This window comes from Hyaena hyaena, unplaced genomic scaffold (genome assembly GCF_003009895.1).
Source record: "Hyaena hyaena isolate Hyena2069 unplaced genomic scaffold, ASM300989v1 scaffold_111, whole genome shotgun sequence".
Taxonomy (NCBI): Eukaryota; Metazoa; Chordata; class Mammalia; order Carnivora; family Hyaenidae; genus Hyaena; species Hyaena hyaena.
The window spans coordinates 2,305,743-2,324,004 of NW_024080743.1; the positions used below are offsets into that span (position 1 = coordinate 2,305,743).

Here is an 18,262-nt window from a genome sequence, read left to right on the forward strand (position 1 = left end):
TGTTGTGGTATAAGATAGCTCCTGAATGGGGCGTCTGGGTGGCTCAGTCAGTTAAGCGTCCGACTTCGGCTCTGGTCACGATCTCACGGTTAGGTTCATGGGTTTGAGCCCTGCGTCGGGCTCCATGCTGACATCTAGCTTGGAGCCTGGAGCCTGTTTTGGATTCTGTGTCTCGCTCTCTCTCTGACCCTCCCCTGCTCATGCTGTCTCTCTCTCAGAAATAAATAAAACATTGGGAAAAAAAAAAAAAAAAGATAGCTCCTGAAGCCATGTGAGTGAGACCCTTCATTTGAGCACAGCTTTCAAAAAACCAAACACTTGGATTTTTCAGAGGAATACAAACATTGAGAACTGATAGGAAGACTGAGAAACAATAAACAAGAAAGAAGAGAGGCAAAAGTATAGGAAAGCCAAGAGAGGAGAGAATATAAAGAGGATGACTGGCCAACAATGACATATGAAATAAACTCAAGCAGGATAAATACTGAAAAAATACCAGTGAATTTAGCAATTAGGATGCCAGTGATTATTTAATCAAAAGCCATTTGATGCCAACATACTCCTGATGGTAAAAATTTCATGCGTTTCCTTTACTATTTTTCAAAATGATGTTATATTTCATTTTAAACAAAACATGCCACATATCAGGCTCTTCATTTTAATAAGAATTTCAGAATAAATAAAAAGTGATATAAATCTTGCTGTTTGTGACTAAGACGTCATGCTGTGATAGCATGATTTAAGTGGCTGATTACAAATATGCAGTCAGTTCATGTTTAAAGTTTTCCTGCATATGTGCTCCTTTACAGGGAATATTACCAACAAAACACAAAAGCTATCTTTTTATAAACTTCCACAAATCATAATGTGTTTTTGATCACCACTTCACACTGATCAGGATGGCTATTATAAAAAAACAAACAAGCAACAAAAAAATCCCCAGAAAACTGATAAGTGTTGGTGAGGATGTGGTGAAATAAGAGCCTTGTGTGTTGGCTAGTGAGAATGTAAAATACTGCAGCTGCTGTGGCAAATAGTACAGCAATTCCTTAAAAAGTTAAATACAAAATTATCACGTGATCCATCAATCCCACTTCTGGGTAAATCCCGCAGAAATGACAGCAGGGATTCAAACAGATGTGCAGAACCATGTTCACAGCAGTATTAATCACAAAAGGAGGAAGCAATCCAGATGTTCACCAATGGATAAATAAACAAAATGTGGTATACACAGTCAACAGAATATTACTCAGTCTTAAAAAGGAAATACATTTTTTCACATACAACATGGATAAACCTTGATGACATATGCTAAGTGAAATAAGCCAGACACAAAAAGACAAATACTGTATCATCTTCCTTATATGAGGTACCTACAATAGTCTAATTCAGATATGAAAAGCAGAATGGTGGTTTCCGGGGGTCTGGGTAAGAAAGGTATTAGGGGATGTTCAATAGGTAGACTTTCAGTTTTGCAAGATGAAAAGAGTTCTGGAGACTGGTTACAGAGCAATGTGAATGTATTTAGTGTCACAGAACTGTATACTTTAAAAGAGTAAATTTAAAGGAGTAAATTTTATGTTAAATGTATTTTACCACAACAAAAAAATGGACTTAGAAATGAACAAGTGTTGAAAATAACAATCACAGTTATTAGGAGGAAGATGTAAATGGTGTAGGATATGTGCAGAGGGAAGAAGAAACTATTGCATTATTTTTAGGTGTACTTTATTATTTTCATATAGTACCTGGATTTCCAGCTCAGCAATGTGCTGCTGTAATTCAGCCACAGCAGCTATGCTATCTGCTTCCCGGAGTCTCACAGCCATCACTTCTTCCTTGTTCTAGGGGAACAAACAAAAATAAACCATGTAATAAACCAAAAATAAAACACATAAACACTTGTAATCTCCTTCAAATTTTAATAATAATAGATTAAATGAGAGAAAAAAATGCCACTATCACTTGAACTTGATATAAAAATGAAGCCTGACCATATACAAAAGCATTCCATCTTTAAGCATTAAGAAACACCATTCATGGGGTGCCTGGGTGGCTCAGTAGGTTAACTGTCCAACTTCGGCTCAGGTCATGATCTCGGGGTTTGTGGGTTGGAGCCCTGCGTCAGTCTCTGTGCTGACAGCTCAGAGCCTGGAGCCTGCTTTGGATTCTGTCTCCCTCTCTCTCTGCCCGTCACTGGTTGGTGCATTCTCTCTCTCTCTCTCTCTCAAATAAATTAAAATAAACACCACTCATATAAATAAACATTGCATAAAATGTTAAAATAAAAATGAACTTAATTAATTAAAAATTCAAATCACTGGTGACTGCGAAAGCTGCTCATTTTTTGCGTAAGAACAAATATTGGGGGGTGCCTGGGTGGCTCAGTCAGTTAAGCATCTGACTTTGGCTCAGGTCATAATCTCACAGTTTGTGGGTTTGAGCCCTGCATTGGACTCTGTGCTCACAGCTCAGAACCTGGAGCCTGCTTTGAATTCTATGCCTCCTTTCCCTCTCTTTCTGGCTCTCCCTTGCCTGCACTCTGTCTCTCTCCTTCTCTCAAAAATAAACATTAAAAAAAAGTTTTTTAAAAAAAGAACAAATATTGAAAACTTTCTTATACTTAACGAGGACAACAGATTAACAGACAATATAGATGCTGAGAGAGTATATTAGCTAGATAATACTTAAAAATTATATTCTTTCTGAGGGAATAAATGTCAATGAATTTTTACATTCTACTAAAAGAGAATAGAAATTAGATTATATCATAATTCTAACCTTCCTAGGAAAAGTATAATATTTATCTCTACCACCTCAAAATTTCACAGAGAAAAATTCCAAAACTGTATTCTACAATATCCATGCCAAATTATACTGATCCAGAAATAACAAAATATAAAGAAAATATGTTAGAGAAAAAAAGAATATACGAAAATATTTAGCCCCTCCATTTAGTTCAGTTGCAATTTAGCAACCATTAGCATAAAAAATGTACAGCATGATGACCTTAGGAGAAATTTAGCACCAATCACATGTGAGAGTCAACTAAAACACCTTATCTGGTAACTTCAGTTTAGCCTTCAGGTGACTGCAGCCTCATAAGAGACTCTAAACCAGAACCACTTGGCTAAGTTGCTCCTGAATTTCTGACTCAAAGAAACTCTAGGATATTAGTGTTTATTGTTATTTTAAGCCACTAAGCTTTAGAAGTAATTTTTAAAAAAAATAATAGATAGGGGCACCTGGGTGGCTCAGTAGGTTAAGCATCTAACTTTTCATTTCAGCTCAGGTCATGATCTTATGGTTCATGGGATGGAGCCCCTCATCAGTTGTCTGTGCTGATAAGCATGGAACCTGCTTGGGATTCTCTCTCTCCCCCTCTCTCTCTCTGTCACTCCCCTGCCTGCATGCATTCTCTCTCTTTCTCTCAAAATAAACATTAAAAAATAGTAATAGAGAACTACTATATTTACATTCTAATTTTAATTAACAATTTATAAAAATTAAACTAATCAAGTAAAATTTTATATAAATTATGTTATATATTTATACATTATACATTTATATGTTATACATTTAACTATGTAAATTTCATAGTTAATGAAATAGATAATACTATATATTATGAATGTAACATAATTAATCATGTAAATTTCAAATATATATTATAAATTATACAGAATTATGTTAATCAAGTTAAAAACCCAAAATTTCCCCTAATCTTCCCCCCTCTAGTCTAATCACTGAGGCTTATTGGTTCTCTATAAAAATAGATTGTGAATTTATCTACTTCTCTTTGTTTAAATGCTAATATCTGGGCCTAAGCTAGCACCTCTGTCCTGTACAATTTCTCATATCACATCTCTCTGCAACTTTACCTTAAACCTACCTCCACACACAGTGACATGTGCATTCTTTTAAAAAATAACTTCATTAATTGCTACAAGCATTATCCCCTAATAAATGCTAAAATTAGTTGCTGAAACTTTAAGCATATTTGCAAAGCCTTAAAATAGTTCCCCTCAAATATTTATTAATTACTGTGGTGGTTTTAATATATACCCACAAATTCTTTAATACTTTTTCCTTGAGGAGGTATGGCTTAACACCCCTGTCTGCTGTCACATTGCGGGCTGGACTTAGTAACTTGCTTATAATGAACAGAGTGTAAGAGGAAAAAAGTTCTATAGTGAAGAAAGCTGACAGACACCAACTTAAATGACCAAGTTAACAGCACGAACCCTAACATAAATTAATACGAAGCATCTTCTGATATGACATGCTAAGTAGGACACTTCAACTCTTTATTCCTTCCTCGAATATTCCTCAGTCTAATCAGGAATATCCCAAACTGAGGGAAATTCTACAAAATACCTGACCAGTATTCTTCGATAGTCAATGTCAGGAAAGGTAAGAAAGCATTAAGAAACTGTCACAGATTGGAAGAGACGGAGACATAATGAGGAAATCTGAATAAAGTCTACAGTTTAGTAATATCATTGTACCATCATCCATTTCTTAGTACTGATAAATATACCATGTTAGATGTTAACATGTAAGATGTCAACATTAGGAGAAGCTGATTAAAAGGCATATTGTAACTCTCTGTATGTACTATTTTTGTTGCTTTTGTGTAAACATAAAAATATTTCAAAATTAACAGTTAAGAAACCTGAAGCAAATATAGCAAAACAGAAAAAAAAAGTCAGTTGATTTCCTGCTTAAAACCTTTCAGTGGCCTCCCACAGCATTTAAGAGTAAAACCCAAACTCATTACCACAGGCTCTAAAATTTTACATGGTAAGAAGTGGAATCCCAAACTGCTTCTCTGGCTTTATTTCATTAGCTTTTCACTTTATTCAAGTCTCAGCAACCAAGTTCTTTCGTGATTTTGGATCTTAAACTCTGTGACCATTTTCATGTGAGGATCTTCCCCTGGCTCTTCATATGGCTGCTTCTTTCCTATTCTTCATGTCCCAGCTTTGATACCAACTCCTAGCACTCCATCTTTATTGCCAATTCTCCTTACCTCCCACTTTATAGTACATCATTAGTAATAATCTTAATATAATTTTACCCACTGTCTCACTAAACATTGTGTCTACTTCCTCACTACTGAATCTCCAGTACCTACAAGACTGACTAATAAAAGCTGCCCAAGTATTTGACAAATACGTAAATAAATACCATCCTTCTTTGAAGACTCATAATCTCACCTCCTACCAACCCTATTTGAGAATCACTGTCCTAAAAATTGCAAATTGCATCTATTTAGAATGAAAAGCCTGGCTATATACTTTGTAAGTAACACAATAGAGAAACAGGTACTATCATGCCCTGCTAGTCAAAGTACAAAATGGTACAAACCTCAGGAATGTAATCTGACAAAATCTATTACAGTACAAATGTATTTACCCATTGACCAAAGAATCAAATTTATAGGAACACATAGATATACCTCTATAGGAATATGCAGATATAACTCTGTGTGTCTGAAATTATCTATGTACAAAGTTATTCACTATTCAGTGCCCTGTGGCAGCAAAACACTGGGAACAATCCATGTGCACATCAATAAAGACCCTAGTTAAGTATACTATAGCACATCCACACAATGGTAAACAATGTACCTTAGAAACAAATAAGAAGAAGAGAACTCTAGATGCTGGCGAGGATGTGGAGAAACAGGCACCCTCCTACACTGTTGGTGGGAATGTAAACTGGTACAGCCCCTCTGGAAAACAGTGTGGAGGTTCCTCAGGAAACTAACAATAGAACTCCCCTATGACCCAGCAATAGCACTGCTAGGAATTTACCCAAGGGATATAGAAATGCTGATGCATAGGAGCACATGGACCCCAATGTTCACAGCAGCACTCTCCACAATAGCTAAAACATGGAAAGAGCCTAAGTGTCCATCAACGGACGAATGGATCAAGAAGATGTGGTTTATCTATACCATGGAATACTACATGGCAATGAGAAACAATGAAATCTAGCCATGTGTAGCAACATGGATGGACCTTGAGGGTGTTATGCTGAGCGAAATAAGTCAGGCAGAGAAGGACAAATATCATATGTTTGCACGTATAGGAGGATTAGGAGGAACTTAACTGAGGAACAAGGGGGAGAAGAAGGGGGGAAATGGTGGGGGAAAGGGAGAGAGGCAAACCATGAGAGACTCTTGAATGCTGACAAAAACTGAGGACTGATGGATGTGGGGGGGAGGGGGGATGGGCATGGAGGAGGGCACTTGTGGCGATGAGCACTGAGTGTTATGTGGAAACTAATTTGACAATAAACTATTTGTAAAAATAAATTAATTAAAAAAATAAAATTTAAAAAATTTAAAAAAAAGAAACAAATGAGAAGATTCTTCAAGCACTGCTATTGAAAGCTCTCTAAAATATAGCAACAAAAAATAAAAATAAAAAAGAAGAGCATACAGTATGCTAACTTTCATGTAAGAAAGTGAAAACAAAAATTAATATTTTTACTTGTTAGTAATTGCCTAAAAGAAACTCTAAAAGGACATTTCAGAAAATAATAAAAGCAGTTACCTAACAAAAAGTAAAAGGGGTATGTGGCAGAGTCAGAAAGAGAATGAGATAAAAGGGGACAAAATGAGAGCAATGTTTTGATTTATAATCAGTTAAACAATCAAAGCATTTTGAAAAAAAATGTATATGTATTAACCTAGCAAAATTTATATTACATATAAGCAACAGGTTTATTTTCTTCCTGTTACTTCCTATCATTATTCCATATAGGAACAGTGTTATAATCACAGTAAAATCCTTTGACTTTACTCACTTAAAATTTCTTATCATACAATTTTATAAGTTTATAAATTAATTAATACATCTTTTCTTATGGACATACACACATCTATATCTGTATATCTCTCTATATATGTAGAACCAGAAAATATAAATCTTTCTATAATCTTCAAATTTGTATTTATGTGGGAAACTCCATAATCTTCTTACCAAAATATTGGGCTCTAGGTGTGTCTTGGAATTTCAGATTTTTTTATATTTTAGAAAAGTAATAAGGTGCATAAACCATACCTTAGTTATCTAATGGCAGCATCCATAACAAAACTGTATGCTCAGTGTTAAACACAATGAAACAGTAAAGTATAAAAATCCAAACCAAGTGGGATAAAATAAAAGCTATAAATGATTAAATCATCCAAATGAATGTGTGTGAAATTTATGAGAAAATGTTTGGGTTTCAGAATGTTTTGAATTTTCATATTGGAGATCACAGACTCATATTAGTTTCATCTTTAAGTGGGAATATTCAAATTCACTTATATAGAAAAAATAACATTAATATTAAAAACAGTATCCTAATATTTTACATAAATAAAAAATAAAATGAACCTTAATAATTATTTATCAATAAATTATAAGCTATAATCATGTAAAACTAAATGAAATTTAACCAGGGACGCCTGGGGTGGCTCAGTCAGTTGAGCATCCGACTCTTGATTTTGGTCCAGATCATGATCTCACAGTTTCGAGAATTTGTGCACCTTGTAGGGCTCTGCACTAACAGGGCACAGCCTATTTGGGATTCTCCCTCTCTCTCTGCCCCTTCCCCAGTCACACTAAATGAAAATTAATCACATGTATACAATGAAAGGACTAGCTTCCTTGAAAAAGTTAGGTTTATTCTGGAACTATTCCAATATAACAAGGTAAAACATATATACTTAATTAGAAAGTACTAGGTCCTAGGGTAAAAACACACTAGTCATTCTCAAAATCTACAAAAGGTATTACAAAAGAATGAATAAATCAATATGCAGTGTAAACACAGGGGGAGATAGGGGAATCAGCATCTGTAACATATTTTACAGATTTATTAATGAGCAGTTAAAGATAAACAAAATTATATTGGTTCTTAAAATTCTCTAAAATTCTGAATCTCAGCCCATTATTTAAAATTTAAAAATACATATGTGTATATATATTTTCATCAGCAAATTCCACAAATATTTATTTCCAAAGGACACTTCACTTAGCTTAAAAGTTACTAATCCATTTGAGGAGCAATATTAAATCAAGTCATAGTGCTATCAATCAATGTTTAAGGAAAACTTAAACCAATAATGAAAAAAGATTAAGTTTAGTTCTTTATTAAAAGTAAGTTGGCACAGACAATACAGCATCATAAAAACTCAATCACATATTAAGACAAATCAAATTGACAATAACCTCATGTCACATCATTTTATTTTTAAATTAGTCTAGTTATAACTTTCTAGAGGTACTAATTTTAAGTTAGTACAAATTTCAGTACTGCCTACAGATTTCTGTCAGTGTAAATTGTAACAGTCATGCATATTTATTAGGATGTAATTTCATCTCTGGATTTCAGTGACACTGATAAACCACTCAAGCTTCACTCTTGGTTTTTAATGACACCAGAACAAGTTGATGGAATTACAGCTTTACATGTGCCATTGAAAGTCTTATTTCTTATCATAGAATAATAAGGCTGGAATCTTTAAAGGGCATCATTCCTGCTATTTCACCATGGAAAGATGGATGACTTTTTAAAAAATCCCAGAACTCGTCTTTAGTAACCCATTTTAATGCTCCGATCACAGTCATCTCTAGTTATTTCTCTTTTCTCTCTCTCTCTCTCTCTCTCTCTCTCTCTCTCTCTCTCTCTCTCTCTGACACACACATATACACTCTCTGTCTCTCTCACTCTCCTTCCACTCCACTCTGCATCCCCTCACTCTCTCACCACTGTTTTACTGTAGATTAATTTCAGGAAAAAATTCACTTGCGGTCAAATACTTTTTGATGCTTTATAAATCCAAACACTTTACACACACACGAAGTTTAAAAAAAGCAAATTAAAATAATGGGAACCAATTTCCCCAACCCATTGGTATATACAAACTCCTTTTGCTTTCTACACAGGGAACATTTATCAATACTGGAAGTCTGCTGATATAAGGTACCAATCAAAGCAGAGTTGCACTAAACTCTCTAACTTACCTATCTTTTTACTTAAATTTTTTAAAATTTTTAAAAAGTTACAAGTCAAAAGAAAAATTGTACAGAAATATCAATTTTCAACCACTTGGTTAACTTAATTTCCTACAATGGCATTTAACCAAGTGGATGAAAATAAAGTTTCTTTCCTGAAATCCACCTCACTACAAGATGAGTTAACCTTGTCTGAAAGCAACCACCAAACCAAGTTCAGGAAAAGTGGGAAACAAAAGTAGCTCTTTTTGGTTTTATTTGGTTTTAAGATAATGATGAGACAAAACATAAAGGCAGTATTATGGTAACAAAAACATTAGGTAGTTGATATATTTACCTTGCATTCAATCTCTGCTTGTTTGCGCTTTGCTTCACTTAATTGAGTAAGTAGTCCTTTGTTCTGTGCAGAAAGATACTGCACCTTCTCATGTAGATTGATCACCTCTTGTTCTGCTCTTCGAAGATGGTTACTATTGATCTGATTCTAATAATTAAAAATACAAATACTCAGACTATAAAGACCTGAAAAAACTTATATATTTCTACCTCCCCATTTTAACATTATATAAAATGTTATTAGTTACAGATGAAGTTTTTTAATAGCTAAATACTAAAAATAAAATTATAAAAGTGCTTTAAAAATCAAGTCACCAAAAAGAATACTTAAGGTCCATATCAGAAACTTTTCCCACAGCTCAGTATTTTCATTTACACAATAAGTATCTACAACCTTTAAGAATGTGTACACATAACTTGAAGGTATTAAATTGTGACACAGGCAGTGTCACACAAATGAGTAGATACAGGAATATGATGAATTTAACTCCTCTTTCCAGTTCCTGAAAGAAAGTACAGACTGCAAAGCACCATCACCATTTACTGAACTCCAGAATCCTTCATGCCATGAAATGTGTCACGTGCACTTCTATATTCCTCCAATGTACAGCCCAGTCTTTTTACAGAGCATGGGCTGGTTTTGAATTCTGACTTGTTATTTGGTCATTAACTAAACTAGTTATAATATTTCTGAGTCTCTATTTCCTTATTTGAAAAATGTATATAAAAGTAAGACCTATTTTTCACTTAGTTGTCTTCAGTATTAAATGGAGATTACATGCAACAGACCTTAATATATAGTAAGAACTCAATAAATTCTAGCTGTTCATTATAATTACAGAACATGCTAAAAATTATGTAGACCTTAAGTTGACTGATATGAGGTAGTCTCCCTACTCAGGCTATATGTGGCCTGATTTCTCTCAACCCCAACATATTCTATTAGGGGTCTAAAAGAAGCAGTAGGGATTTTATAACCAAAGACATGAAAATCGGCTTCTCATTTTATAGTTTTTCACCCACAGTAAAGTTATCTAGTCCCATCCAATTTCAGCACACTGGTACAAGCATAGATACTACTACTCGAATTTAAAGTCCATGTTATATTTATCTCTCTAAAATAAATGTTAAAAAACTTAAAAGTCTATGTCGTAGGAATCGTGATAAAAGTTTATGAAAGGAGTCTCACACAATGCCTGAAATTTAAAATACTTAATAAATCCTTGGTTGTTACTGTTATTATACCTATTCTGTCTCACTCTATGAAAATGACTTTCCTGCAGTTTTAATAAAAAATCCACATCATCTAATAGATTTAAGCTCCAAAACTTTATACGACTTCTGGGTTTCTTCATCTTTACTAGGTTTACTCATCTTCCTAATTTACTATCTGTCTACAAAATAAAGAGTGAACTTCTTTAGTGGTCAAGTACTTAATACACATATATTCAAAATGTTCCACACCTCTTCTTATGGTCTTCCAACCTACCACTAAACAAATAACTACACTTGAGAGGGACATACCTTCAACATATGCTGCAAAGAATTCCCACAAATTAGAACTCCTCCCTGTACCATTCAATACAAGTCCATGACCCACCATCACAAAACTCACACATAAACAAAATGCTTAATTGCCAGTGAGTGAGAAACACTAGACAAAAAGGATAGCAAGGATAGGGTTTTTTTAAAACTCTAGATAATAAAATAATCATAAGGATTTTATATAAAATATTTTGTTTAAAAATTTTAGACATAAAAAGAGGAAGCAAAAACATAAGCAAAGAACTATCAAAAAACATTTCGCAAATGTGAAAAATAACTAAATACAATTTCTATAAGTTAACACTGTCAATCATATTAAAAATTAATTAAAGGGTTAAATAGGAGATTAGATACATTAAAGAAATACTGTCCCAGAAGAGGTCAAGACACATAGGAAAGAGTGAAGAGGTACAAAATACACTTAATAGGGGTTGCAAGATAAAACAGAAAACAAAAAGATTAGATATGATGGTCTAAGAGGCTACAACGGTTGAGAATTTTTTTACAACTGGAAGAAATATATATATATGAATCCATACTTCAAGAAGCACAACTAATTCCAAACAGGTAAATACAAATAAACTCTCAACAAGACACGTTTTAACAACAGAACGCTACAGAGAAGAGACAGGGGAACCTGGGGGGCTCAGCTGGTTAAGCAACTGACTCCTGATTTCAGCTCAGGTCATGATCTTGCAGTTCAAGGGGTTGAGCCCCATAGGGGGCTCCATGCTGGCAGTGCAAATCCTGCTTGGGATTTTCTTTTGCTCCCTGTCTCTGCCCCTCTCTTGCTCGAGAGTTCTCTTTCTCTCAAGATAAATAAACTTAAAAAAAAAAAAAGGAGAAGAGACAAATCAAGGGAAAACTATGAAAAGAGAAACTGAAATATCCAGCAGACATCTCAATAGGAAAAATCTGTAGTGCTTAAAAAAATAAATTTCTGGGGCGCCTCTCGCTCAGTCAGTTAAACGTCGGACTTCGGCTCAGGTCATGATCTCACGGTTTGTGGGTTCGGGCCCCACGTCAGGCTCTGTGCTGACAGCTAGCTCAGAGCCTTTTTCAGATTCTGTGTCTCCCTCTCTCTCTGACCCTCCCCTTCTCATGCTGTCTCTCTCTCAGAAATAAATAAAACATTAAAAAAAAAAATTTCCTTCTACAACAGTATATTCAGCTAAACTATCATATAAGAGTGTGAAAAAGTACACTTATTTTAAGAAAGTGAGAGTATACAATTCATGATTGAAACTGGAAAAATGGTAAATAAAAGTAAGAGAGAGCAAAAACTCAGCAAACAAGTAGACAAATCTAATTAAGCACTGACTCTATAGAACAATGTCTAATAATTTAGAGATACAAAAAAATACAATAGTAGTAACAGGTTGGAAATGGAAGAAGAGCATATAAAGATCTTTCTAAGGCCCTTACACAGTTTTGAAGGAAGATGGAGATAATTATCAACATTAAACTTTGTTTAGTCAGGTGAGCACTTTTTTTTTCAGGTAATAAATACTAATAGAAACAAAAGGAATTATAAAAGTCAAACTAGCAGAAGATAAAGAAACATAAAAAAGGGAAGAAATGAAGTAAATATATTCAAATTTATCATAATAAAGAGTTGTGATTTCTGATGAGGACATAGAATAGAAAGAGCATCGTTTCTACCCCTTCAATTAAAAAAAAAAAAAAAAAAAGCCAGCCGAATTCTAAATTAATGATGTTTGGTAAAACCAGAGAAATGAGGACACAGGACAACAAACTAGCCCCAAATCTAAGGACAGACGGGGCAGATGAAGCCAGAAGCTGTTAAGAATAATTTAGCCAGAATAAAATCAAATTGATACAGGCCAACTATTGGCTGGCTACAGAGTGTGAAGCCACAGTGCAGCCTAAGGCTGAGGCTTTATCAGAACAATGAGGAAAACGCTGGCCCTCTAACTTCCTCTAACAATTAAAAGTGGAATCCTGCTGGACAATGACTCTCTCTGAAGTGCTGGACACATGGAAGACCTAAAGATACTGAGAAAATCCTCTGGCAAACCAGACCCCAATCTATAAATAAGACAGTGTTAGAGGAATTTGAAGCCTGTGGTGCAATGAGGGTAACCACAGAAACAACAAACCTCAAACCCAGCCCAACTCCTGACTATATTAACTTAAATCCCCCACATTAAAGGCCTAGCAGAAGAAAAGGTATGCCCATTTCCAGGCAAAAAAAAACTACTTACCTTAGTCCACTGTCCTACACCAGACATTCAGTTTTCAACAAAAAATTAAAAAGCATAGGAAAAGGTAAGATAAAACACTACCAAGAAACAAAGCAATCAACAGAATTGGCCTCATAGATGACAAAGATATCAAAACTATCTGACAGGAATTTAAGATAACTGTAATTAACATGCTAAAGGCTCTAAGAGAAAGGTTAAAAACATTCAAGAGCACATTGATATCAGCAGAGAAATGAAAACTGTAAGAATCAAACAGAAATGCTAGAAATGAAAAACAGTAACAGATGTGAAGAATGCCTTCAATGGCTCATCGGACAACTCACAAAGTGGAAAAAAGAATCAGTGAACTTAACGATAAGTCAATAGAAACACTGAACACAACAGAAACTGAAACACAAAGAGAACAAATTCTGAGGGGAAAAAGAAAAGGATCCAAGAGTTACTATCAATATCAAATAATCTAATATATGTGTAATGGGAATCCCAGGGGGAGAAAAGAGTATGGAGCGGACAGAAGAAATATCTGAAATAAGAGTAACGAAGAATTTTCCAAATTTCATGGTAGACACAAATCCACATGTCCAAGAAACTCAGAAGAAAAACAAAACAAAAATATAGCAAGTCATTTCATATTCAGAGTGCTAAAAACAAAAGAGAAAATCTTTTTGTTTTAATGTTTTATTTATTTCTGATAAAGAAAGAGAGAGGCAGCGTGAGTAGGGGAGGGCTAGAGAGAGAGGAAGACACAGAATCCGAAGCAAGCTCCAGGCTCTGAGCTGTCAGCACAGAGCCCGACGTGGGGCTTGAACCCATGAACCGTGAGATCATGACCTGAGCTGAAGTTGGATGCTCAACCGACTGAGCCACCCAGGTGTCCTGAGAAAATCTTAACAAGTAACCAGAGGATAAAACATATTACATGCAGATAAACAAAAACAGAATTACAACAAGATTCTGGCTTACATGGTTACTGACAAGAAGAGTAACTTAAAGTGTTGAAGGAAAAACAACAACAGCAGCAGCAGCAACCCAGAATTCAATATCCAATTTAAAACTGGAGAAATACATTCCCAAAGAAACAAAACTAAAAATCTACTGCCAGCTGACCCTCAGAACAAGAAATGTTAAAGGAATTTCTTTAAGCAGAAGGAATATGACACCAGAGAGAAACATGGATCTGTATAAAAAAATAGAATGCTGAAATTGAATATTCAAGGGAAATAAACATCATTATAATTTTTTTTTAATTTCTCTGAAAGGTAACTGATTAAAGCAAGATAAGTAGCATATATGACACAATTGTTCTATATGTCATAGTAAAATATATGACAACAATAGCACAAAGGATGGGAGGAAGAACTGGGAATCTACTTGTAAGGTCCTTACATTACATGTGAAGAGTACAATATTATTTGAAGATTAGCTCTCATTAAATGTATATTGAAAAACCTAGAGCAACCAGTTAAAAAAAAAATTAAGGAGTATAAAGAAGTCAGTCACCTGTGGTGATAAAACAGAATCAGAAAGCCCAATAAATCCAAGAGGAAGCAGTAAAAGAAGAAAAAATATATAAAGAACAGATGGAACAAATAGAAATAGCTAGCAAGGTGACAGATATTAATCCAAACTGAATTCTCAAACATGGAGTAAACATGACTGCTAAAAGAAACGGAGACTGCATTTTTATAGCTTTATAGAGACATACACATCATGAACTTCACCTACTTGAAATGTACCTACACTTCAGTAGTTTAGCATATTCAGAGTTGTACAACCATTTGTCAAATTGGGTTTTTAAAAATGTCCTTCTCTATGCAGTTTATCAGAGATATAAACAGGTTGAAATTTAAAAGACAGAAAAAGATATATAAAGCAAAGACTAAAAAACAAACAGCTTAGAGGTATTTGGGTGGCTCTCTCAGTTGAGTGTCTGACCCTTCATTTCGGGTCAGGTCATGATATCACAGTTCGTGAGTTTGAGTCCCACAGCAGGCTCTGTGCTCAGAGTGCAGAGAATGCTTAGGATTCCCTCTCTCTATTCCTCCCCTACTTTTGCTCGCACACTCTCTCTCAAAATAAATAAATAAACTTAAAAAATAAACATCTTAGGTAACTGTATTAAGACAGACTATATCAAAATGCATTCTGAAGGATAAAGAGGGTCAGATACAATAAGATTCATTTTAAATTTCTTTTTCAAGTTTTCGAGAGAGCGAGCGAGAGAGACAGAGCGAGCACGAGCGCAGGGGTAAGCAAGCAGGGAAGAGGCAGAGAGAGAGAGAGAGAGAGAGAGAGAGAGAGAAAGAGGGTGAGGGAGAGGGAGAGAGAATCCCAAGCAGGCTCCATGCTGTCAGTGCAGACCCCGATGCAGGGCTCAATCTCACAAACCATAAGATCATAACCTGAGCCAAGATCTACAGTCAGATGCTTAACTGACTAAGCCACCCAGGTGTCCCTAATAAGATTCATTTTACCACCAAAAAAAAAAATTATAAATTTGTATGTCCCTCTAAAAGTGGCTCAGAATATTTTAAGCCAAAAAACTGTCATAATCTAAGGAGAAATAAATCCACAATCACATGAGAAGGTATCTATTTGTTAGAAGTTGAAATATCAGGTGATACACACAACTAGAAAGGATATAGAAGATGCAAACAGTACAAAGAAGAAGTTTGATCTAATGCAAGTGAGACTCTAAAGACCACATTCTGTGACCACAAAGCAATTTCGTCAAACTAATGAACTACTAATGAAGTGAACGAGAAATCTATACATTTGGAAATACAAAACACACTTGTTAACAAATCTTGAGTCAAAGAAGCAATCACAAGGGAAGTCAAAAGCATGGAACTGAAGAATAAAAAATATATTAGAAAAGAAATAGGTAGGAGTACAAAGAAAGGAGAAAAAGATGAAACCCAAGCAACATATAATAAAAGGACATAATAACAGAACTAAATTATATAGAAAACTATGGTACAACAGGGGAGGATCAACAAATATTAAATTCAGTCTTTAGAAATATTAATGAAAATGGAAATCTCTGAAAAAAATGGCAAACTTCTGCAAAGACTTTTCAAGAAAACACGATAAACACTATTAGGAATGAAAAAAGAGACATAAATATTGATCCAGTAAAAAGAAAAGATTTTTAATAAAGACACTCTGAACAACTCTAAGTGATGAATTTGAAACTTGAGACGAAGCAGGCAGTCTCCCAAGGAAACACATTTACCAAATGAGACTCAACAACAAAGAGAAAACCTGAAAAGATCTAAAACCCTTCAATAAGTAGGATCAATAGTTACTATTCCCACAAAAGAAGACAAAAAGATAAAACTGTTTAAAGGAATGGATCCCAGCAAATATTCAAGAGGTAAAAATTTAAAAATATTCAAGAAAGAGGTAAAAATTAGTAAAAATTCTAATCTTAGACAAAATTTTGTAGAACAAAAAAATAATACAATAAAATCCAATTTATTCCATCAACTTTTAACTTTCATACCAAACCTAGAGAAGAGTATCCCCGAAAAGGAAAATTATAGTACATTCTAACTTAGGTAAGAAAAATCTAAAATATTAAAAACCTAAACCCTGCAATGTGTTGTGTATGTCCCTGTATGTATTCTATATCATAAATTTACTTTTCAGTAGTTTGAGAACTGTATGTACTCTATATAACTGTTTGCGTTGCAATCCTATGTATTTTACTTTTGCATAAAATAAATATTATTTTTGGAGTGCCTGGGTGGCTCAGTCAGTTAAGCATCCGACTTTGGCTCAGGTCATAATCTTGCGGCTCGTGGGATTGAGCCCCGCATCAGGTTCTGTGCTGGCAGCTCAGAGCCTAGAGCCTGTTTCCGGTTCTATGTCTCCCTCTCTCTCTGCCTGTCCCTCGCTCATGCTCTGTCTCTCTCTGTCTCAAGAATAAACTATAAAAAAAAAATTTTAAATATAAATATTTTTTATTTGAGAGAGAGAGAGAGGGAGAGAGATCACAAGAAGGGAAGGGGCAGAGAGAGTGTGTGAGAGAGAAACCCAAGCAGGCTCCCATGCTCAGTGCAAAGCCCAAGGTGGGACTTGATCCCATGACTGTGAGATCACAATCTGAACCAATATCAAGAGTTGGATGTTTAACCAACTGAGCCACCCAGGCACCCCTAAAAACATTATTTGGAGAAAGGGTCTGGAGGCTTCAGACTGCCAAAGGGGATCATGGCACACACAAAAAAAACATAAGAATCCCTGTACTAAAGAAACTTGTAGAGCTATCCACAAAGAAACAGGTACAATAATGTTGAGAACATCACTATTTGTAATAGCAAAAACTGGTAAAAGGAGGAAGAATGTGGCTCAATAAACTAAAGTGTACTTAACAGGTGGTATTTTCTCAAAGTCACTAAAATGAAGGAACTGAAACTACATGTTTCAACAAGGATAATCTCTCAATCTGGATGCTAGATATGGATCATCACCAGTTCAAGCACTGGCATTTAGAAACAAGTGCCTTATGCCATTCATCTTCCAGCAAAATCATCCAAAATTATACTCTGTCAGGTACAGTTCAAAATACAAATTCCTTAGGAAGCCTTTCCCTAAACCATCTAGTTGAAATTAATTTTCCCTAGTAGTTTCTATCGAACTGTTTAATTACCAGATTTCTAAATTATACATTTTTTCAGTTTTATTGAGATATAATTGATATACAGCACTGTGTAAGTATAAGGTGTACAACATAATGACTTGAGTTACATATAGTATGAAATTATTAGTTAACATACATCATGTCATATTGTGTATTATAGTAAGTGTAGTTTGTGCAACTGATTTCTCTCTGATGACTGGACAGTCCTTTGTTTTCAACAGTTCTCAAAACTATGTTTGTTGAATTTGATTCATTCACCACTGTGAAATAAAACCTGAACATTGGCTTAAAAGCTGTGTTTCTATCTTTATTTTTTTTTTTTAATAGTTTATTGTCAAATTAGTTTCTACATAACACTCAGTGCTCATCCCCAAAGTGCCCTCCTTCATGCCCATCCCCCCCACCCCCCCACATCCATCAGTCCTCAGTTTTTGTCAGCATTCAAGAGTCTCTCATGGTTTGCCTCTCTCCCTTTCCCCCACCATTTCCGCCCTTCT

The 18,262-nt window shown here is 34.8% G+C and overlaps 1 protein-coding gene across 6 annotated transcripts in view; it reads right to left on the reverse strand.

Annotated features, from left to right (window-relative positions):
• The window catches only part of EVI5 (ecotropic viral integration site 5), a 233,517-nt gene that overhangs the window by 69,812 nt on the left and 145,443 nt on the right, over nt 1-18,262 (reverse strand). For all 6 annotated transcript variants that reach the window (XM_039236433.1, XM_039236436.1, XM_039236434.1 and 3 more), the window contains 2 exons: nt 9,352-9,498; nt 1,749-1,844 (listed from right to left, as the gene is read on the reverse strand). In XM_039236433.1, the coding sequence (XP_039092364.1) occupies nt 1,749-1,844; nt 9,352-9,498 (243 nt within the window). The remainder of the gene's footprint in view (nt 1-1,748; nt 1,845-9,351; nt 9,499-18,262) is intronic.